The sequence below is a fragment of the Eutrigla gurnardus genome (genome assembly GCF_963514095.1).
Source record: "Eutrigla gurnardus genome assembly, chromosome: 2".
NCBI classification, from domain to species: Eukaryota; Metazoa; Chordata; class Actinopteri; order Perciformes; family Triglidae; genus Eutrigla; species Eutrigla gurnardus.
In genome coordinates this window covers 19,404,294-19,428,636 of record NC_139916.1, presented here as the reverse complement: position 1 = coordinate 19,428,636, position 24,343 = coordinate 19,404,294, and the positions used below count along the sequence as shown (strand labels likewise).

Here is a 24,343-nt window from a genome sequence, read left to right as displayed (position 1 = left end):
CAGTGAGTGTGTCCATTATTTGGTGCCCGATGTTGTAGAGAAAGGAGGCACGAGAGAAAAAATTAACAACAGAAAGTTTTTGATGGAGCCGCTTCTTCCGTTTGCAAACATCGACAATCACAATGGCTGAATGAATAATAAGGAATATTTGAGATACCATGGTACCATGCAACCCAATCTGTTTTTATGACCCTTTATTTCCTTTTTTGACCTTTGCATCTTCATGATGAGTCCTACAGCAACAGGAGTTTGAGCTTGACTTGATAACGATGGGACAGGATACAGGAGAACGATTAACTGAAGTAGAGATGTGATACTAGATTAGAGAATGAAAGCACTCTCCATCTGTGTGCTATTTTCAGTTTATTTTTTGCTTTGCTGACATAGCCGGGCTGACTGCATGTGCTTTTAGTACATATTTGTGCATGTGAGCGTGCCCCACTGGCTAGCTTGTGGCGGCATGCTTTGTACTGTTATCATACGACGGTTACAGCTGACAACGCCGGCCCAGACTGACAGCACCCACCCTCTTGTTTCCCCACAGGTAAACACTGTTGGCTCTGTCAGCATGTTTGTCGTAGTTTGTACTGTTATTGCTGTTAGCACAGTTAAGTACAACAGCCACTGTCATCACAACAACCGACTATTGCCAATATATTTGCGGTGATTCGTGTTGACCTCCGCCCACTGTGCTGCGGCTCTCACCCATTCTTCAAAGGCAGACCAAAGCTGGACCAAAGACCATTATATTAGCGAATTAAATTGACAAACGTCGGCCAAGTAAAACAACCGGCGATGTAGTCAGCCAATTGGTGATTGTCAAGATATCTGTCCAATATCCTTACCCTAGTACCAAAATGACAGATTTGATCATTTTTATCTACTGCAGCTCTGGGTTCTCAACTGAGTTCAAAGTTAGATGCTATCACCATCAGTCAAATCTAGCACCAAATATATGCAACACTTCCAGAAACAAACTTAACACTGTATTTAGTTACATTCTTTTAATATTGTTTAATTATTGATGCTTCTCTGTGCCAAATCTCCAAGCTGAAGTCAGTTACACATTATCTTTTAGAGCAATGGCTACTTGCCTCCTTCTTACATAAACAAGCATGGCAGCAAGTGACTCTTTTTTTTTTGTTTTTTTGTTTTTTTGTTCTTGATCTTGATGTCAAACCACCACTGATGCCCTATAGGAATAACAGAACTGTGATGACCTTCTAACCCACTGGAGACATTTGCCCCTTACACTTGAATACGGCTTAATGATTGGCTCAGTTTTATTTGCTCAGAGCTGAAAGCTTTAGCGCTGTATTAGATTGTATTATTAGGTTTTATTGCTCTGGCACGAATCCTCGGCTGATAAAAGCACATATTTGTTCACTGCTTGTTCAGAAAGTAAACCTATGCCCTCTTAGTGTTGCTGGTACTATATATTGACACCATAGCTTATTTACCTGGTATTTTTCTAAGAGCTTGTAACTGTGGCAGTAATTGGAAATGTATTATTTCCAATTACTGCCACAGTGACATCTGATTACAAAGCACCCGGAATTTAAGGGCAAAACAAAATCATTTTTCAGTTGAAAGAGCGAGGAATACACCCGCCAGAAAACAGGGATGGTGAACCTGGCCACAACTTTAGAGAAAGCCCAGAAGCTTCTTATTTGGTCGCTAAATGGATTGTTAGAAGTACGAAGCCACACACAATTGCAGAAGAACTCATACTTCCAGCGAGGGTTGAAATGTGCTTAATCTGTGTTACGATTATGAGGTGGTCCTTGGATTATGTTCTCCCCTGTAAGGGGTCCCTGGCCCCAAAAAGTTTGAGAACCCCTGATCTAAACATAAATCACTGTCCTGATAGGTATGGGGGGTGGTAAGATTTACAGCAGGCACAAGAGAGAAGGGTGGGTGAGGGAGGGAGGGGGGAAGGGTTAGCCAACTGAAAGAAGGTAGTGAAGAAAGGGGTCCATGTAGCTGTAAGCAAACGCTTTGAGTTGGAGCAGAGCTGGGTGCAGCTGAGCCTCTGGCAGGGACACATCACTGCAGGCTTTATTGTGATTTGTAATTATGTGGTTTTCTGTGGGGCCTCAGTTTGGTGCGCTCCCACACTGAGGCTCCTTTTAGCCAGGGAATACTGAGTAGGAGAACAGAGAGAGGGTGGGGCTGGGGTCACTGTTAACTATTTCTGTTAAACCAAGAATGAGCAGGCATGGCTGGAGCTCCACTGGAGTGAAGCCTCGCAAAAAGCACGCAGGTTTGTATTTAAATGTGGACACCATGTCCTCCACTGAACACGTGTATATCTGTACTGTTACCAAATTAGCATGGCTGATGTGTTATAGGAGTATGATCAACAGGTATGTGTGAAAATCTGTCCACAGGTTTCTGAAGGTGTACATGATCATTAACAGCTGCCTCTGCACCATAGAGTGTTCAATACAAACACCGTCAGTTACGGTGGGCAGAACTTAATGAACATATCTTCATTGATGTGTAATTTCTTTTATTTGGACATCAGGGGGTATGCAGAGCTCTCAGACAGTTGTGTGATCGTGCATGAGAGATGGTGGTTGGCTCTGAACTGGCTCAGCTTTCCACCAGTCGTGTGCTGATTGAAACCTGAATCTTTATTCTTGGCAACCTCAGACAGAGGATCCCTTTATATAAATGTGGAGGGGAGGACAAATGGGCTGCAGTGTGTGTTTGTGGAACAAACATAAAACCACAAAGATAAAACGGAACGGGAGACAAAAACTCAGTTGTCCAACTGAATTTGAATAGAAATGAGGGGAATTATGATCTGCAAAGGAAGCTTTAGGGGAGAGGACAGGTGATAACAAAGTGTTGGAGTGTTGAATTGCTGTGCTGCATGTTTTGCTGTCAGTCAGTGGCGGAGCTGTGCTAGTTAGGTTGAAGAGAGCAGACAGCTGTACTGAGATGAGTTTGCTATGCCCACATGCCACTTTAATTGTAGTGCTCGCAAAGCCAGACATTTAATACCGTAAGCTGCATGTCTGAAATAGCCTTGTGTGTGTGGTTTTTCTTTGTTGTTTTTTTTTTTTTTGCAATATTGATCTGAGTTTGGTTGAATGCTGAGTGTTTTCAACAGTAAATGCTTTCAAAGTACTGTTCATCGTTTTTAAATCTGAACATGCTGTCTGCAGACCTTTCTTTGCATCTGCTCATTTTCTCTGAGTCTGCCCTTAAAAGCAGGCTGAGTCAAAGGCAAAGGGCCATGCATTGACAAAAATTTGCCTCAAAAGCTGCCAGTTTGCAGCAGGTTGATATCCTGTTCTTCTACTGGCTCTTTTTGCTTCTGTGAAACACTGCAACACATTTAGGCCTGCAGCTCTCTGTGACCACATGCAAAAAAATCATCTGTTAAAGTGGATCCCTATTCTTTAGCAATTTCACTGGTTAGGCCAAAGTCTGTGGTGAAAAATGGCCTGTCTTTTTTTGCTAAAGTTTGATTAAAGACTGGGGAAATGAGGCTTTGAGACAATAGAGGTTTCTGGGATGCAGAAGCAGACGGGAGGGGGAGGGGGGGGTCCCTCTCTCTTCTTTCTCTATGGGACCATAAATAAATACAGCTTTTCTCATCTTTACAGAAGAACAGTTTTATTAATATTGTCACTTTTAAATTACAGCACAGCTCAGACGTTTTTCTGTGTATTCATTGGCTCACTGAGTCTCACACTTCGGTCCAGGAGGAGCAATGATGAAGTTGTTTGGGTTTGAACTCTGAAGTCTGAGAAGCACAGAGCCGTGTGTGTCATTTTGCAGATACTATATACCCTGCAGGATAAAATGATCAAGTGTGGCGCGATGCTCACATGATAGTTTATGTGTGTGAGTTGATGGTGTTACCTTAAAGAGAGGAAGAAACGGACATCAACCAGGCCAAACCCTGTGAGTGTATGAAAGCTGGCAGAGGGGACAGGAAGGGCAGGGCTCGGGCTGTGCAGCGTGTTTCCTGTGAGGCAGGAAGTGAGCCAGGTCAGACCACAGAAGCACTATGAGTTATTGCTCTGAGCTGCTGCTGCCAAAAGCCCCCCCAAAAAAAAAAAAATCCATTCATGCCTCGATTGCATACTTTGTTCTCATTAGATTTTTTTTCAGTTTTGTTTTACTATCAGCAATGATACTATTGGAAGAAAATGACATAATATTCGATTTTTCCCAAATATTTATTAGCAGTCCCTGAGTCTTTCTTTCCTCCTCAGACATTTACAGATTCTTAAATTGCAAAGGAAGCACACCGTCCCTGGTTCCTATACCTGGAAACTGCTCCTGATCCCTGAAGGTTACATGTAATAGAAAAGAGCCCGTCGTATCAGTAATGCAGTGTGAGGAAGGATAGGAAGTCGTCTTTCGTCTGAGGATCAAACCTGACCTTTTACATGAAAAGACAGAAGAATTAAAGGAGCAAATAGATGGGTGACTCAGCTGTTTTGCTCTAGTCTGTTGGTGCTGACATTATTATGCTTCGCTACTGACTTTTATGTTCTGTGTTCAGGCATACACACATATTTACACACACACACAGACACAAAGTCATTAGCACAAATGGGAGTGTACAGGACGAACAACCTTCGCACTATTGTGCTATTTTACATTTCATATTAGTCATTTACCAACTACCTGCATGAACACAGCAATATAATGACCTTTACATTTTCTGTAGAAGTTGCTGACAAAAAGCATGACAAACATCAGGTTTTTTAGGAGTTACAATATGGCACTTCGCCTTGCCCTATTGAACCACAAGAAAATTAAACCAGGAATTTGAGCAGGACAATTCTCTTAGCTGGAAATACACTCACTTTATTAGGTACACCTTTTTAGTACTGGGTTGGAGTCCCAAATTCTGACCCTGCCTCAGCAGGAATAGAGACTCATAAGACCATGCAATGCGTTTCCAGTCTTCTATTGTCCGATTGTGTGAGCCCATGCAAACTGTAGCCCCAGTTTCCCTAAATCACCTTTCTTCCCCATTGTCATGCCTAAATGCTTTTTAGCTGCTTCTGTGATTGGCTGTTTAGATATTCGAATTAATGAGCAGTTGAACAGTGGCCTGTGTGGCCTGTGAGCAGTATACAGTATGTGAACAGTGGCCTGTGAGTGTATATCTTTGTCAAACTGATGTACAGCCTGCACTACTTTCACTGGTCATAAATGACTGCCTCTGGGGATCATTGCACAAACTTATTTTTTGTTACACTGAAGTTGATTTTATTACATCGTAAAGCAAATCTGTTCTCAGGTCAGGGGTGCTCTCACAGTACAGCTTTATTCTGCTCATTCTTAATCATTCTCTGTGGTTTTGTGGTTAAACTGATTTATAGCAGCTTTGTCCTAACTGATGAGTTTCTTACAATGAAATCATAAGTTTAACAAATATTGACTTTTCAGACAAAGTGACCCTCAAACAGTATTTACTACAACCTCAAACTGACTTGTAGGCTATTAGACCCAGGTCTAAGATTTTGCATACAATACCTTTTAAAATGTAGGGGCGATATATTGATACATTTAACCCTGGATCCTTAAGGGCTATGACTAGCAGTTGCAGTGGATTCTGGGAGAGAAAAGTGCCAGCAGAAAGTATGAGCCCCATGACAAATGGGGCTAACGCGGCACATCATTTTTTTATCTGGAAGTTTGCAAGAGGACCAAGTTTATGCGTTTTACTTTCATATATAGTCTACTAAAAGTAAGGTGAATATTCCCATTTGAAATATATATCACAGATTTGTTTTTTCACTGTCAGTTTTTTCTCAATATTGTGCAGCCCCAGGCGGAGGAAATATCCTCTTCTGTAAGGTCTGCTATTAGTTCCAGCGGCGAGAAAGAAAGAAACAAATCTTTGTGGCACTCATTTTTTATTTGCTACCACGGAGTACATACATATTTTACCTTCTCAATACAGTTGCTATGCAAATGCTAGAGTTAGTTAAAATATACCCTCTGGAAAAAAGGTAATTTATCTTTCTTCTACTCTAGAATCAGTAGAAACTCAAGTGTTTGTATCAGGACATGGGACTCAATGGGAGATGGGTTCACTCTGCCCTAGTTTTTGCCTTAAAGTGCTTCTCATAAGCTCTGTGTATTATTTGGAAGTCAGCAAAAAAAAAACTTGTCGACACTATGCTTTTTGTCTGATGCTGAGCAGTAAAATTATCATTGGTTCGTGTCATTGTTTGAAATGCTCTTCACATATATACCTTCCCAGGTGTGCGTTCACATTTTTTGGTTTGTCTGTTATTTCTAATGGTACTCAAAGACGGGATCACTTTTCTTTTGAGCATCATTTGTGCTTTGTTGGAACTCCGATACGATACCCTGCCTAAATATCTTGATACCATACTAAAACAATAACACAGCAAAAATAAGAGAACCTAAAATGCAAGGAAATGTAAGGGAATTAATTAATTAAAACGTGTACATGGTATACAGTTATCTGTATTCACAGTTTATGTGATTTATTTGATAGTGAACTACATATTTGCAACCAGATATCATATTAAATGATTAATATCGTTTTTTGTATAGCCGGTGCATAGCAGATCAGTTTTACTGCAACCTGGGAGACAGCGAGAGGCGCCAAAACAAAACAAAATGATAATAAATTCAAAATAAATGTCTATGATAAGTTGATTAGGGAAAGCTACTAAAACCAGGAAGATGCAACTATTGAAGGTACTATGAAAGTGGTTTTCTAAAGAGAATGTCTCTCTCGTTGTCAGATTGCTTTAGGGCTGAGTTTTTATTTTCCTTGTTTTTTGAACAGAGATTCAAAGGTTTGTGGCTTGCTTTAATATTCTTTTCAACTTAATTTTTTTGCCTCTGTCTTTGTAGTTAGCGCGGATATCGCTCTTGTGGGATCCCATTCCAGTCCTCTAGCTGAGCACTGTTCTCGTCATTGTCTTGCTGTTGCACATTGACGCAACTCATATAAAAAAATCTTCTAGTATCAGTATACCGTGCAACACTATTTATGCTTAAAAAGACGTTGAACATTAGAGTTATTTTCTTGCTCCAGTCGAATAATATTTTCATGTCTTTATGCTTTTGGGATAATCTGACAGCTAAAGATATTTTGAACAGTGCTACTCTTTGGTACACATCAATCTGAGATTTTAATTTTGCACAGAAAATCCTGCAAACACGTGTTGCAACTATAAAAAAAGAAATCATTGGAGAAATGTTACCTTTTAGTCATCTGGGCTGTTTAAAGAAGGAAATGTTATCACCCATTCACCTGCAGTACTTTCAATGTTGTCCTTCAGCCAAGGGGGAGTTTAGTATATTGGGTCATTGCAAAGATATCTTTTTCTAATTCTTGTTTATCCTTTGATGCCAACTGATGCATCGTTGTCCTCCTGAAGGATGAAGGACAGTGAACTAAATGTAAATTGTATAAAACTGATGTAAGCTGTAATGGTGAAACAAATGTATGCAATGAAATTGCATTTAATGAATAACCACTGTGGAGGCGCCCTTAAGCCAATCACTTAACCCTTGACTTCTCCACTAGTGCTGCTCAGTGGCCTTTTTGAGAAGACTGTGGTTGTACTGGAAAGCTTCAGGTGTAAGTGAGGAGCAGGATGTGAGGTCATGATCAGTGAATATACCCTGGATGAATACAAGTTAAAAAAACAGTAATATGCACTCAGAAAAAAGACCTTATCTCCAGCTTTACATTATATGATCTCTTGGATGAAGCCAGAGTGCCCCGTCGCTAGGCTGCGTTGTCAAGAGAATGTTTTCGTTGTCAAGACTGAACTCAGCGGCTTCGCTCTCAGTGTAACAGTGTTAATTAATTAATCTGCTTTGTCTGGTCATCTCTGACCCGATGTTTGATGTCTTGTGCATGTCGGCTTCAGTCAACTGTAATTGTTAACGCGTGGAAAGGCCTGGATTGCTTAGGGTTTCAGCTCTCTGGTTACTATGGCGATTATCACTAGAGCAGAGTGTGTTTTGAAAGCAAACAGGTCTGTTTTGGCACTATAACCAGCTGGGAGGATGTGACGGTGGCAATGAAGGTGACTGGATGTGCTTGCTGTCGTCTGTATGCCAAAGGAAATTTCTGACTTGGGTCCTATTTTCACCGCTTTGCTCATCATTTTTGTCTCGTATGATGTCGTAAAGGTTTGTTTTGCAGTTAACAAACTGCTGAGAGTGAGTTTTTTTTCTCTCTCTACCATCTCAACTGGTAATATGTCAATTACTCTGACCCCGTTCTAGACTGGATTCATTTTTTCAGAGCATGTCTTTCAGAGTCCAGAGGCATTGCACTGGTAAGCTACAGAGAGAAGAACCTGAAAGGAAGTGGAATAAACAAAAGAAAAGCGAACCAAACAAAGCTGCAATGAGGCTTTGGTAGACATGGCGGTTCTGGGGCAATGTGCACACACAAAGAGCTCTCTGTGAAAGTAGTGGTGCTCCGTATTCCTGTGGAGTACTCACTCAGTCACACACATGCATTACAATCACACACACGGCAATGGTTCACGGAGATAAAGTGAAGCTGTGTTGTTTGTATCAGACCTTAAATTTAACTGAAAAGGTGATCCTGTCCACACCCACACTCATCAGCAGTTCAATCAGTTGTAGTAATGGTCCTATTCATAATTTAAATGTATTTTATATTACTTCTCATGCTTGGTGACAGTGTTTTTTTGACATTTGCTCACTCTCTGTAACTGTGGCTGTGTTGTGTTGTTCGGATAATTTGTGTTTCTAATCAGATTCTGATCTGCAACGTCTATCAGTACCATAAGGCTACCATAACACGGATGACCTGTCTTGAATGTCAGAGGCATGTTAAGCGACAGAATTATGTGCTGCAGCAGATTAACCTCCCTCTTTCATCTCTCAATCAATCTCCTGCATATCTCTCCTCATGTGTACAGCGGCCTAGAGCATAATTGTAAAAAAGTATCAGTACCAGCAGTATTTAGTGAAGTGTTGATTAGTGCATAGCATTTTCCTTGCTCATGTGTTGGGTTTGTTGCTTGACAACAGTCCTGCATGGTGTCTCATGCAAGTAATGGGATATCAGGAATACCTGTGGACAAATTTGGAGAAAAACAGAGACAGAAAAATAAATACATAATAAATATATCTAAGTGGATAAATGGAAAAAGTAATTTCAAAGAGAAACAGGCAGAAGGGTCTACTATGCAATTGAAAGATATATCCAGGATGTCAAACTAATTCAGCAGAGAACGTTAGTTAAAAAGATAAATAAAGAAGCTAAAGCCAACAGATCACAGTGAAAAGTGAACCACCTGACCATTGAGACGGAAGACAATCAAGGGACAGTACTGTTCCTGTAAAGCCTAATCGTTGTAGCTGTATAATGAGTAAAAAGTGAAAGCAGCATTTGTGTACAGTAGCTAGTGTAGCATAGATGTGCTACTGCTAGTTATAATATGCTAATGTCCTCTGCTAATGTGAGCTCTGCATGTTTTTACGTGGAAATGCAAGCTTATAGCGCCTTTCGAGGGTCAATTGTGGGTCAGTCTTCAAAATGTGAAAGTAGACATTTACCTTCATACAAATAGGTCAAAGCAAAGCATTACGCCCCCTAGAGTTTTTTTTAACAAAAAAAGCCAAAATAGCACACAAGAAACACTGCCCTGCTGAAGAACAAGTTGAACCAATCATTTGGTCTTATCGGACATCCTGTATCTATTTAATAGAATAGAATAGAATGACTTTATTAATCCCTGACTTGGAAATTATTTTGACAGAGCAGCAGTGGGTCAGCAAAAAAACACTCTGTACAACTATAACATAAAAATAAAAACAAGATATATAGTGTATAAATACAGTGCAAACTATACAATAAACATTAAACTATACAAGAAATAAACAATAACTATTACTGTGAAAATAGAGTTCTGAGTTTTCTGTCAGACAGAGGTGAGAGAGTTGTTGTGGAATTAATGCAGATGCTTGCTTTGAAAGCACTGCAATGGATGAGGAACAGCTGATTTGTGAAGTTGAAATGAGGAATTATAACGTCCTCATTTCACTACAAAATTCGCCTGAAAGATAACTACTTGCTGTTGGTTATATTTAATGTCATTTCCAGTAAATATCACAATATAAAACATGGGTTTTCTGTTTATTTTACAGTCATATTTTAGATATCAAGTACTACTTACCCATCTTACACACCTTATACACCATGTCCTAACAGCAACGTAACGCTTGCAGAGTCTTGGTAGTGCTGCTTTTTTTGTAATCGTTTATTAGTCATATCGGAACGCAATATCTGTTTTTCAAAGGTTTTTAATAATGTGTTTTGATGAAGTTGCGATTTGATTCACAATCTTAGAAGATAAGAATCTTGATTCTAGTATGAATCAATGGTTTCCCTCGCCCTAGATCCAACAAGTTTCCATTTGACATTTGAAAGCGAGGTAAACACAACCACACTGTCAAAGAGAACTGGTAAACGAACAGTGCATCTGTGCATCAGAGCATTGCATGATTGAAAGAGCAGAGCACCAGAAAGTGTCTGGGGGCCTGTGTGTACAGTATAATCCGTTTCACGGTGTCATGCATTGTCTTCATAGTGGACAGCTGACAGGTAAGGGCTCGCTGACTAGTGAGGACAATTCAAGGTTGTTCTTTTGGGTATAAATTGTCATTTGCTGCAGGACATACTCCATGGGTGGTAAGCAGAAAGATTCCTCAGGGGTAGGTTTTGACATGTTATGTCCTTGCATACTTTGGTTCCAGTTGACATAGAGTGCCGAAGCGGAAGCAGGAAGTAACGGCGCCATGGGTCCTTTCGGAGCGAAAAAAATGAATGGTGTTCAATGGACGGAAAATAATTATTATCTGATCCCCCGGTCGTTATGCCTTGGATTACACAAATGTTGTTTATAGGCTTAAATTATAATTTTCCATGTCAAGAGTTTGACCGTTTATTGTGCAATTCTTCAGTTAAAATTCATTGAGAAAACACAATGATAAAGACTACATGTTGTGTCGCGTATGTGACGTCACGTCATCGCCCTTTTCCCTCCCCATCGGCGAAGTTGAGGCTCTCCACATGACCCGACTTATAGTGGTTCTCCCCCCTTTCGATACTTTTATTCTGCCCTTGGAAAAAAGCGGTGAAGTGGAGCAGAGAAACAGCCATCTCGGCGGACTTCGGACTCGGCGGGTGGTGACGTATATCATTCGCGACGAGAACAGCGAGGAGCTGTAGTTCACAAAGCGGCTCACACAAAACCTAACTTTATCAAAACTCTTCGCGCTTAATTGTCGTCTTCTTTGCGTGAAAAAATTTCTTTAAATATCACAAAGAACATATGTGAAATCCATGGCACAATTCAAACGGGACCAGAAAATAATTTGTATCTACCCATTGAATCGCATTGATATTTTTTTGCTTTTGAGGACCCATGTCCCGGAAATGGAGGGGCGGTACTTCACCACTCTATAGCAACAGACAGGCCATCTCTCAGGCCCAGTATGGTGTCATCTGCAAACTTGAAAAGCCTGATTGCATTTAGTTACACTTCATGAAACAAACTTGTATTCTTTGACCAGCAAATCAAGTTTCAACCTGTATGCTCTGAGGAAAGTGTGTGAACTGTTAAGAAACCTCCCTTTTCACCCTCCTCTTTTCATTTCCTGTGCTTTTTTTAAGATAACGAGTCCGACACAGATAGAATAAACTCCTGTCTTCCGCCTGTATCCCGTGTGTAATTGGAGCCTCTTTTGGCACTTTTTCCTTCCTTCCTACAATATCTTGCACACTTCAGATTTGTTGATTTCACACCATTCATTGTTTAATGTAAATAATTATAACATACTTAGTACAATGTCCGTTGCGCAAAACACATTGAACCTTGTTTTAAAGTTGCACCAGTTTCATTGCATGTTTACAGTTTGACAAATTAACCTTTCAAGAAACACGGTGTGAGAGTGTTTAACAACTGAACTGGAATCATCTACCTATTTGCATCATGCACCACAGCATTTGAGGATTAGCAGTTTCTTAAAACAATCTCATGTCTCCCTCTTCCTGATCAGCTGTTAATTTTCTCAAACTCTCATTTCTCACCACATAACGTACAGACAAACTGTTATTAGTAGTTGGCAGCAACATACATAGCCTTCTTTAACCAGCCAAGCATATTTCAGGGAAGCAGGTTTTATCTGAAAGTTAAAGTTTGATTCACAGAGTTGAAATGCTGAGCGATGGTGTTTGCTCTAGCCATGTCAGGTATATCGGTCTGGTCGGGCCTTTCATGTCTAGGCTTCAAGGCCATGGCAGCCTCTGAATTTTAGAGCTGCGAGAAGGCCAGTTGTCCCCCGGCAGCCTCGGTCGCCTCGTCTACTCTTTGATCGATGGCCTTTCAGTTCAGGGTAATTATCTCAGACCACACTGGGAGGCTGGTGACTTTGTGGACTATCATGTTCGCACATAAACCTAGAACTTCTGGTAATATGTGATTACTTTACTTGTCTACTTACCAAGACAGGTTTAAAGCTTCAAGATTATTTTCATCAGTTGTTCGACCCTAGCTTAAATGCCAAATGATTTACAGTGTTGCGAGAAAACTCCCAGCAAGTTTAAATGATTCTTTCCCCTTCAACTGTCCACAATGATTTATATTGTGTTTCAAATAGCCCAACCTTTTAAAAGATTATTTGTTTCTATTTCTGTTGTCACAGAAAAGTACAAAATATGGATGTAATTACAGCTCATGAATGCCATGTTTGATTTTTTTCCCCTTCCTTTTTTCATTGAAGTATTGTAAATTCAGTATGTAGATCCCAGGAAGTGTAGCTATTGTTACAGCAACAGATGAGGGTCTAAACAAACAAGCAAACACACAAACACAATCTTGAGCACATAAACAGTTAAATACATCATTATATTATGGTTATTGAACAGGAGACTGTTAATATAGTTGTAGTTTAATGACTGTTATCAAAATGGTTGCAGAATTTACAAATGCGGCTCCAGTTTATCTCCAGGATTTGACCTTAAATGTAGTAATGTAGGATATTCAAGAAGCTTCTGATTTTCCTGTTTCCTCTCTGCCTGCCTTTTTGTTGTTAGTATTTTTCTGGCCGAATGTTTATACCATGCCTGTTCCACTTCTCATTGCTTGTGTTTTGATGCACCACTCCATAATTCATTGAACCTTTTCCCTCCATCCTTCTGTCTGGGTGCCTGTACATGTGAATGTGCGTGTCTGAATACAAAGGTTAGTGCAGGAGGGGGGCTGGTAATGGATGCATGTATAATGCATCAGCAGTACATTTCCAGGCGCCCATATCCCATGATGCAGCAGATGGCCTTCAGTGAGCTCAGGGCCACCATTTTCTTCTTTCCAACCTGTGTTATTGTCATATTTACCTCAGTTGGACTACGTTTCCCATTCTGGTGCCATGTCGCTAGTATTGGCTATGTTTCATGCTGTCTGGAGACCAAGACAAGCATTCACTCGTTATGGTAATACCGGATCAGACACAGACAGCAGAAACAGCTGATCAGTTATGTGAGTTAAATGTTCGCTACATCAGAATTAATTTGGCAAAAGGGTTTCCATAATCCATTTTGATATTCAGGCTGTTTTCAGAGAGGGCAAAATGAGTAGTGGTCCCCCTGTATTTATGTTGATATAGTTTATGTCAATAAGAAACTTTAAGCTCATTTTAGTCATTGCACTGTGAGAAAACAGTATACATTACACAATAAATGCCACTGGACAGGGAGACTCTACACTAAAATGTTACACTATAAATAAGAAAAAAGATTTGTAAAAAAACGGAATCACATTTCAATAGCGATAATTCATATAATTATACAACTGAGGGATTACAACAAGTTTTAATATTCAATAGAGTTGTAGATATGTAAAGCACAGACTACACATAAAGAAACTACAAGGGAGGAGGAATGTGATGTAAAAGGAAGGAAACCAACCAGAGAAGTCGTGTCACATCGTTAAGTAGTGGGCAAAGATTTATTTCTGTGCAGGGAACAAAGCGGTGCACTGCTTAATCCTCTGAAAAGTGCATTTGAGTGTTTTCTGTTCAGCAGATTGAGCATCTGCATGATATATTAAATCATTGTCCGACCCTAGACTAGGGTGCTGCTTTAGATGAAGCATACTATGCTGGTAGTTGGTGCGTGTATTTGTGTGTTGCATGTGTGTTTTTGTACGCAGAGGGATTGTCTTTCAATATGCTTGATGCTATTCCAGGTCTTTGTCTCTAGCTCGGGCAACAGCAATGTCAAAGATCATGTAACACAATACTAACCCTGACCCCACCAGATGCCTGCAAGATGTAAGCTCTGATTAAATTATACGCAAGTAGGCATAAAAGTGAAGTGAGTATGCTGGGACAAAGGCACACGTGCATCATGGCTTACAGTTACTTGAATAACTGGTTGCGCAGATCTATTTAGTGATTTAGGTCCATTAAAACATAAGTGTATAGAGGGAGCAAAATTAATGAAATCGGTGTGTTTCTTACTGGCGACCTGTCCAGGGTGTACCCTGCCTTCGCCCAATGACAGCTGGGATCGGCTCCAGCCCCCCGCGACCCTGAATACAGGATAAGCGGTAGACAATGGATGGATGGATGGATGGTGTGTTTCTTTGCTGTTTTTATTTATGTCAAATGCTTAAAATTAGCTAAATGAATTTGTCTTGTCTTGCTTTTGGCTCAACCTATTGGTTGGAATCTATAAAGTAGGTTTGTAGCTATTTAAAATAAATATTATAGTATGTTTGTTAACATATGAGAACATGTTTGCAGTGGTTTGTGTGTAGGTCATCCTTTAATTTGAATGGGAAACGTGATATAGTGTCATAGGCCATAGATGAGGAAACCTGCTCCAGATGTAACGGTGGTACAAAAAAGCTCCCTGGGATGCAGGCTTTCAGCATCCCTCTGCTTAATGCCCCGTCATCCCAGCAAACGGTTCAAAAATCACCATCAATTATGAATTCATTCCATCTGGTGAGCTGTGATTACTGCTCCTAGCAGGCCTGATAGCCGCACCAGCTCACAGCTCTGTCAAATGGTTTCATTATTAGCCCTCAGAACTGATGAAATGAGGATGGAGAAACACTTGGGCCTAAACCAACAAAGAAATCAGAGCGGGAGAGACCTCGCTTATTTTTATTTTACCTCGTCATCAATTTAAAGAGCATGATTATGTCATTTGTGATCAATATTGGCTGACTCAGAATTGTTGTTATGCAGTGTTTCTTAATCGAATTGTCGTGCACTCATCTACTCCTTGGTGTGGTGGATTTCAAGGTTGTTTCAATCATCTGCAGTCCGAGCCGAGGACCAGGCAGTTAATTTGGCACCCTCACAGTGGGACCACATTTTAGAGCCCCCCCAGGGTCTCTAAAGGCCATCTCTCACTTTATCTCCCCCTCCTCTACTCTTCAACTTTTTACTCTCCTCAGTTGATCCTCTCTGCTGTACGCTATGATTAATGGTTTGCTTTCCTACACCTCAGTTTCCCATCAATGTCTTTCTTTCCCTCTGTTTTTCCCACCTTCAAAGAGCACCTCTGCCTTCTACCTCTGTCTCACAGACTCCAGGCTCCCCTCTCTACATATTACCTGCTCTACATCCCATTTCCTAATTGCTTTAACAGAACCTGTGTGTGTGTGTGTGTGTGTGTGTGTGTGTGTGTGTGTGTGTGTGTGTGTGTGTGTGTGTGTGTGTGTGTGTGTGTGTGTGTGTGTGTGTGTGTGTGTGTGTGTGTGTGTGTGTGTGTGTGTGTGTGTGTCTGTGTGTGTGTGTGTGTGTGTGTGTGTGTGTGTGTGTGTGTGTGTGACTTTAAGGGAGAAACTATTGCCTGGAGACTTAAGAAAGTTGCTCTCAGACTGAGAGATTGCTGAAAAGGGCAAGACATGGAGGGACATAGAGGGAAAAGCAACCCTGGATCATTTTTTGCTGTGTAAAGAAATGTCACATTTCTCCTCTACTTCTTTGTCTTATCAAAACTGCTGAAACTTGATGCTACATCATTTAAGATTACGTCACAATCTCCTTTTGATAAAGAACGCAATGGGGCAATTTTGCAATTACAACTGAGCAGCTCTAATGAGATTATTGGATTATCTTCATCTTCGACTATAAAAATAAAATAAGACGGGTTTGAAGTTTCTCATGTTATGTGGGTCCTGATCAGCCGTTTGATCAAATGTCAAGGTCTATAAAGATAAGGCAGCATCTGCAGAGGGGTGGAAGCGTAGAGGGAGCTGTCAGTCTATCATGCAACCAGCTGCTGTTCCCTTCTTTCTTTTTTTTTGCTCACCACGTCCCCCAGTGGGAGCTAGTAGACACTTTGTTTGTTCCAGAGGTCCCAGTAGCCTGTCACAACAGTGTACACTTTCAAGGGTGACAGAATCTTGCTTCCTTGTTATCAACTGAACTTTTCTCAGACACACGTCACCATGATACCCAACACCTTCTTTGAATTTCCTCTCTCAGTAGCCCTCCACTTTTAAGTCTCCGAGGATACAGAAGGAGGACGTCTATCTAGCATCTTTGCATTGCTCATAGTCATTTGTGTGTATCCTTAATGATATTCAATATGTTTATGGCCCGCAATCCAATTTAAAAAAAAAAAATACAATTTTTTTCAGTACACCAGCTCTGTCTTCCCCACCCCCACCTCTGTCTTTTTTTCTGATATGCATTGGATAATCTTTACACCATCTAATTGCTCAGGAAGTGGTCGTCTTGTGTCTTATAACCTCTGCAGGAGAATGACCACACAGTGTCTCATGCTCCATTTATTGATTTTCTGCACGCGTAGGGTCCCCCGGTTGAAATGCATTACTGATTTGAGTTATCCTTTCTTCTTTGTGCCGTGAATTGGTGATGTTAATGATCAATCTATTTTAACCATGAGCAGACACTGACACAACTTAACATGTTGAGGGTCTTAGTTCTCCCGAGAAACTCTTCATCTAACCAATTAATACAAGCTTTTAGTGATTCATCAGTTAGTGATTTATTTTTTTCTGTCGCTGATGATTTGTTGAGGTAAATCTTCCGAATCCAGCCTTACATTCACTTAGGAAGTAGATATACACTTCTTGCCTCTCATCCCTCTCTTCTTTGGCAGCAGTTGTCAGCATGCTGTCCAGGCTTGCTCTTTGCCCGAGGCGTGGTAGCCATCTGTTGGAGGAGACTGAATCTCTCCGTCCCTGTCTTTCAAACAGACAGATATGCCTGTCAGTGTGTGCACGCTGCACGTGCATTTTTTTTTCTTGCGTGTACACACGTTCATGCAAGCTGCTTCCATTTCCTCACTTCATCCTGCTGCATGCCAAAGTTACCAATTCAGTTTCTCTAAGTTCCTCATGACATCTTTTCATCTCGTCTTTGCAGTTGGGCTTTTAAGTGCATCTTTGGTATTCATGGATCAGCCTGTCACTAAGGGGTCAGATATTGATTTATTCAACAGATTTGCCCTGAACTGAGGGAAGGAAGGACCAGAGGGACATTCCATTATGGATTTTATGGACGGACTTAAAAGAAGAGTCATGTGCTCTGCCTGTTTCCAACATATTCTTCAGTGTTATCTTTGGTTATTATTTAACTGTCTCTACATTCACAGTGGTAGCATAAGAATCAGTCAAATAATGATCTCATTAAAGCGTGCAGAATTCATTTTTTAACACCAGTGCAGAAGCTTTATTAAACTTTCAGTAAATTGTCTGGTTCTGTAAAAAGAAAAATCATGTTTGAAAGAGGACTTTGTGAACATAGTGAGGGAGTAATATTAAACAACACACTCCTACAGAATGGGTCACAATATCATGAACACCTTCATGCAATATAGTGCAATGGGGGTCTATTACCCTTCAAGGAAACTGCCATCGTGAAACGTTCAGTGTTCAATTGGATTTTATTAAATAGTGCTTTTTTTGGGTTGTTATGCCCCCACTCTAGGCCATTGTAACTCTCATTTGCCCAAACTGAGCACTTAGTATCAGCTAGAAAGAGGGTGAAAGTCTAAATGGGAAAGAAAAGACAAAATTGTCTTTCGAGTCATCAAAGCACTAATTGTCTTTTCTCACTAATGAAAATTCAAATCAGGAATGGGGCGTTAAAGATACATGCCCTGATATTGTAGTTCCTCAAATCACCCTCAGCTGTGAGGAAATCTGGGCACAAACGCTGTAACAAAACCACGGACGTTTTAATTTATCAAGTGAAATCTCTAAAACAAAACTTGTTTAAGTCCCAATTGTTGCCTTTCTAAACAAATTTCACAGTTGGACATATGTTCCTCTCATCAGCAATAAGATGTAACATACTCAGTCATCTCCCTTCAAGCCTTTTCTCTTGCTGGCCACCATAAAACCATTTGCTTTGGCTGGCGAAGGCGGTTGTCATGCTGACTGAAAGGAGGTGGAGCTGTGTGAGTCATTTGTGTGAGCCGGTGTGCTGTTTGGATTGGTCTGGGCCGGAACATCAACAGCGGGCCTGTGTTCTCAGCATGCAGGAGTTCACACTACTGCCTTTGTGTCCTGCTCCCAGTAACACCGGGATGGGTCACACTTGATCCAAACACATGCACATTTATTCACGCACAGTGAAACAGCCCTAATACCACAGGATGTAGACCTTTTGAAACAGTTAAGGTATTTTAACTTGATGAAGCTGTGGCTGCTGGGTGCTGATGCAACACATTGGAACTGCGGGAAGATAAAGAAACACGTTGATTAATTTAAGCTGTTCATCCTCAGTCTTGACAGAGATCAGTGGGAAGCACGCTTCGTACTTTCCTCCTTTTATGTCCGAACTTGTCAGTTTCATCATGCCTCACTGAGTAACGGAATTCTAGAGATGTTGCTGGGATGCCAGGCTTTCGCATAGAGCCGGCCGGCACACTTCTTCCTCTCATTAAGTTTCAAATGTGGGAGTCCATAAAGGCATCGTTAGTTCTTCTCTCGGGTTCTAATTTTGCAAAAGAAAACTGAAATTCCTCATTAGGATGTAAATTTCACACTTAAACAGAAGTGTATATCATCTGCTCTCCGCAGATGTCCAGCAGGCTTTTGCTTCTTCTTTTCTTGCTTTGCTTTCTGTCTGAAAAAGCAAAGTAGAAAACTGGACCACGTCCATGAAGTTCTAAATTGTGGGTGACCGGTACTCTGAATACTGCTGAACTTTTAGATTCCTCAACTAAGCATATCCCCTACTCGTATGCTCAATGATGCAACGGGAGCAGGCAGATTCAACCTGGTATAATAATGAGAATAGTCTTCATTCCCAGGTGGCCCTGAGCAGCCACTGTACCTGCTCATTTCCAAACAATGGCTACTGTTGTACTCATTTAAGCCCTAATGAGGTCCTGGGACCAAAATCAGTGTGTCCCATGGTGTATATTAATACAATTTTCCCTATGCTCTCCAAATTAATGAAAGAACCATGGTACCCGGGGGAACAACACACCTTCATTGATATCTTACCTGACCCAAAGGTCTGTGGTGGCCACCTGGGACTTAATCACAACTGTTCATGTATCTATGTTTGTATGTGCCGATGTACTTTGTGTAGGTATTACATCCTTTTAACCTGCCTGTCATCTGACCTGATTCTTACTTTTAATGACACCCATCTGTAAATACAGACCATCATGGGTCGGGCCCAAGCTCTGTCACGTTGCAGCTGGACCCCGTTAATCCTGTGGGCTCCTTGGCACAGGTTCTCCTGGAACCCATCTGCATGTTGGTTCTGCCTGTCTGCCAGTCACACATTGTAACCCATCTGTAATCAGGCAATTTCCTGAGTCCTCCTGGGAGATTTACAAATTCCCTGCTGCTTTCTCCTCGTAGGCCTTCATATTTTCATGCTCATACCCCCTTTTCCCCCACACACACGCAGGGAGATATGTAAGCATGCAAAAGTTTTCTTCATATTATGTCTTTTATTTGTGGTGGTGAAGGAATAGTGACAGACATACAGAAGTTCACCAATCTTGTTAAAATGAAATTGGAGACTAAGCTGGCAGTCCTCTATTTTTTCCCCTATGCCTGTTTTTCCTCCCCATTTTCTACCATGAGTCAAAGACAACCACAACTGGCATACATGTTGTCCAGTTACTAGGCAGTGGGCTGTATTTATTTTCCTGCAGACTCAACTTTTCTTCATCCCCTGCTCTGCACAAACAATGGGATTCCTCTGTGTCTTGGTCAAACTTAGTTATAATGCGTTTTTCAGTTAATTTTCACGCCAGGTTGGTTTATTTTAGAAAAGGTCGGTTTAGTTATATTTTAGGTCAGATCAAGTTTAAGCTTTGTATTTAAGTGTTGATTTCATTTTCTTTAGAACTGAGTCATACAATGCTTTTCCCAGTCTTTGGAAGGTACCAGTATCAGTGAGGCATGTGGAAATGGTGTGTGTGTGTGTGTTCATGTAGCTGCAGTCCTGAGCCTCTATGGTTAAAAGGAAGCTATGTTGATATTGCATCATTAGCCACAGATCAGGCAGACAGTGTTTTGTAATAGTGATAGGAACAGCAGTATCAGTCCCACTGTCATCAGACCCAGATTTCTTGCAACAGCATCAGCCACAGAAGCACCAGCCACATACGCTTATTGCCCCAATCTTGAGAGAGATTCCCACTTGTATCACGTGAGTGACGGCATCCTCTATGAAGTGTGTTTCATTCAGTTAAGGTTGTATTGGTAGAAGAGAAGTGTTGCAGTGGAATTCTGCAAACCAGTCAACCTGCCAAACAGTGCAGTATGTATAGAAAGTTGGGATTGATGTACTCATGGTAAGGATTACTGCAGAACGGTGCATTGTTGGTGTCTTGCAAGCGTATATAAAACCACAACGCCATCTTCTCGCAGTAAAGTTACTGTCATGTTAAATGAGGAGCAAACCGTATTTTGCAGTCAATTCATTTGCACTTCAGACAGACTCCACAATCACAGGTTTGAATAGTGAGAATTTGCAAAATCTGCCAGGAGGTTAAGTGTATTTGTATGATACAGTAAAGAGAGCTGCTTCCTATTTGTTAACCAAAGCAGCAGCGGCACTAAAGTATGTGCCTTAAACTGCACCGTTCATTTCTAGCTGTGTGTGTGTGTGTGTGTGTGTGTGTGTGTGTGTGTGTGTGTGTGTGTGTGTGTTTACAGTCAGATTCATGAACTCACAAGTCTGGCTCCAGATTCTCCTGTCTGCGGCTGTGCCACAGAGACTCCAGGGACAAACTCTGTTATGACTGTTTAACTGTGTTGTGCGAAATTAGAAATTATTAGTTTATTTTATTAGTGTCAAGGGATTAAATCCAAGAGATTTCTCTAATCGATACAGTGTAATGGAGTTAGTGTGCAGAGATTTGAGAGATTGTTTTCATGTCCTTTTGGATTAAACCAATATTGTGGTTTTAACCAGCTTAAATCAAACAAAGCTCTTCTGTAATGGCACATATGATTTATTCATGGGAAATTATTCCATCTGCAACTAGATTTATATGGAATGCACACAGCCCATTTCCATTGAACCAGTCTGCATCTTAGTAACTTCTCAATTTCCTCAGCAGGGCATCTGTTTACAGTTTTTAATTCAAGGTACGTAGTAGGCCAGAGAGAGAGAGAGAGAGCATTTCTTTCTCCCGTTTTCCTTCTGCTTCACATTATGGCCCACAGACTGTACGGCAGATGGATGAGCGCTTCATCACAGTGTGGTTTTCAAATCGCTTGGTGGGGAGAGAGGCGACATCAGAACCTGGAGGTGGATGCGAAATGGAGTATGTCACAATGCGTTAATAGGTTTAACCAAAAAAAATCACTTTCACCCCAGAAAATGACTTGATGACACACATTTAAACTGTCAAAATCTGTGGGATTTTTGTTAAAATGGTCTGTATTTCAAGGCAAACGGCACGTTCTGCTACATTAGCCAGTCTGAGCTCAAATACCACGGAGGAGTAGGAGCTGACAGATGTCCGTGGAAACTTTCTTTGCCATTTCCAACCCAGAGGCTTCTCTGTGCATGTGTGCATGCTGCGTTGTTGTGTATTTTGAGGGTCATCCCAGAAAGACTTCACCCCGGGCGAGTACGAATGGAGAGTGCACTGACAGGCACCCCTGGGTGGGTGGGTGTGTGTGTGTGTGCGTGCGTGCGTGTGTGCGTGTGTGTGTGTGTGTGTGTGTGTGTGTGTGTGTGTGTGTGTGTGTGTGTGTGTGTGTGTGTGTGTGTGTGTGTGTGTGTGTGTGTGTGTGTGTGTGTGTGTGTGTGTGTGTGTGTGTGTGGTGTTAGATTCCTTGTGGCAGATGCTCTCTAGCCTCAGGCTATAAGAATAAACATAGCAGTGGATAAGAAAAACCCATATCCTGTCAGTGTGAGACATTCCCATTAAAATGTTCACCATGATAAAGCAACTTGTCTCAGTACAAAAAGAGGGAAATATGATGGCAGGTGGTTTGTGTTTCTTTAGAGGTTGAGAACGGTTGGGATGTTTCCACTGTGAAATCAAGACGCCTCTGTATTACCATTTGAATCCAAGCTACAGATAGAACTGACTGAGTTCTAACTACAGGGGCTGTATATACAGTAGGAGAGAACAGAAGGCTGGTCCAGGTTGCAAATGAGAAGTGAGGTCTGTTGCAGAGCTCGGGGAGAGACAGGGAGGTAAAGGGAGGGAGCAAGACATGGGTCCAGATGTGAGACAGCCTCAGTGGCTGCCTGTTTACATTTCTCAGCTAACCGGAGAGTATTTTTAACCTTTGCCTGTTTTTGTTCCCTCTGCAGGTGCTGGAGAGTCAGGGAAGAGCACCATTGTGAAGCAGATGAAGTGAGTGACTGCTTATTGTTTTGCTTTTCCTCCCATCGTGATATATATGGTTTAGCAGCACAATTACATATATTGGGGATGATTACATATACATGGTCTCCCAACATATATTTGAGGATCACTCTGCTGCATGAACGTAAATTTAAGAATTATAGCTGTACATTAATTTGTAGATGTTGAAGCAAATGTGCAGCAGAAACAAAATATCCTGGATCCTTTTTTTGTAAACAGTCCCTCTAATGTTCTTGTATTATTACTATTGAAGTACATTAGTAGCCCATTTTTATGGCTGATTAATTTTGTGATATGCGGTGGCATTTAGCCTCCTGACCATATATTGTCTATTGAAGGAATCATGCCATTCCACTCGGGTTGACTCCTCTTTTCAGCCACATCCTGAGAAAGAGCCAGTGAGTCGAAATAGGTCCGTTTGAGGTTTGACTGGTACTCTGTTGCTGAGTCATCTTGATGCGCCACCTTCTTCTGCAATGACTTTATGGCACTCTGATACATCCAACATCAATAGAGGAAACGTTTATTCATTTGCATATTCATTGGTTGTTTTTTTTTCTGGGTTAAAATGTAATGTTGTGGTATCCTAGTGGCTGACGCGCTAGATTCTAAACCAATATATCAACATAGAGTGAGATAGGACGCAGGTTTAGGGGTTTGTGTGACTCTAGAGAGAGACCAGACAGATAATCTGAGGAATGTAGAATGCATTAGTATCTCTTCACTTAATCTGTGAAAGATGCAAGTACTTAAAAAAATAAAAGTAGAGTAGGTGGCTCATCGCATCTTCCAGTGTGGTTTCACACGCACACACACACACACACACACACACAGGCAAGCTATAACTTCCTCTGCACTGCAGCTGATAATGTATACAGGGATGTCCCCCCTCTGATAAATTAAATGGTTTAGCTTGCTAATATGATGAGTAATGAATAGATTTTGACCCAGTTAGCTGTAATTGATCAAAACGACTGGGGGAGTCCAGGCACTGCACAGAATGGAGATATCTTTTGACATGTGTAGCTGCACCCTCCTGTGCTACACATGGATCACAACAGATACCAGGGTCCATCTTGGTACCCGTTGGGAATTAAGTGAAAATGCTCCAAGTCCCATTTGTGCATGTGTGCATTACAGAATTAGCGTGGCAAAGAAAGCCCACCCTTGTTGCTGCGCTGATTTGAATCTCACATGGCTATACGCATTCGCTTAGGACAGACATTATTTTAGTCAACAGATGGTTTAATTGACAACACTCCTCACCTTACTGGTTGTTGCTTAAGATGAAAAAAACAATAGAAACATTGAAGCTGTTCTTGAAACATGAACACAAATTTCACGAGGCAGTGAGACATGTCACCATCAACCAGTTTCTTCTTGGTTTGCTAGTTCCTGCTTTCATTTATTTGGTTTGACTGATTCTCAAATGTTTTTTTTTATACAAAATATTGTAGGGAAAACTATGATAGCCTCGGAACGTGTAGA

At 41.1% G+C, this 24,343-nt stretch overlaps 1 protein-coding gene across 1 annotated transcript in view; it reads left to right on the top strand.

Annotated features, from left to right (window-relative positions):
* Window positions 1-24,343, top strand: part of LOC311020827 (guanine nucleotide-binding protein G(i) subunit alpha-2) — a 47,756-nt gene that overhangs the window by 12,132 nt on the left and 11,281 nt on the right. The window contains exon 2 of the mRNA XM_084021039.1: window positions 22,801-22,843. Within this exon, the coding sequence (XP_083877165.1) occupies window positions 22,801-22,843 (43 nt within the window). The remainder of the gene's footprint in view (window positions 1-22,800; window positions 22,844-24,343) is intronic.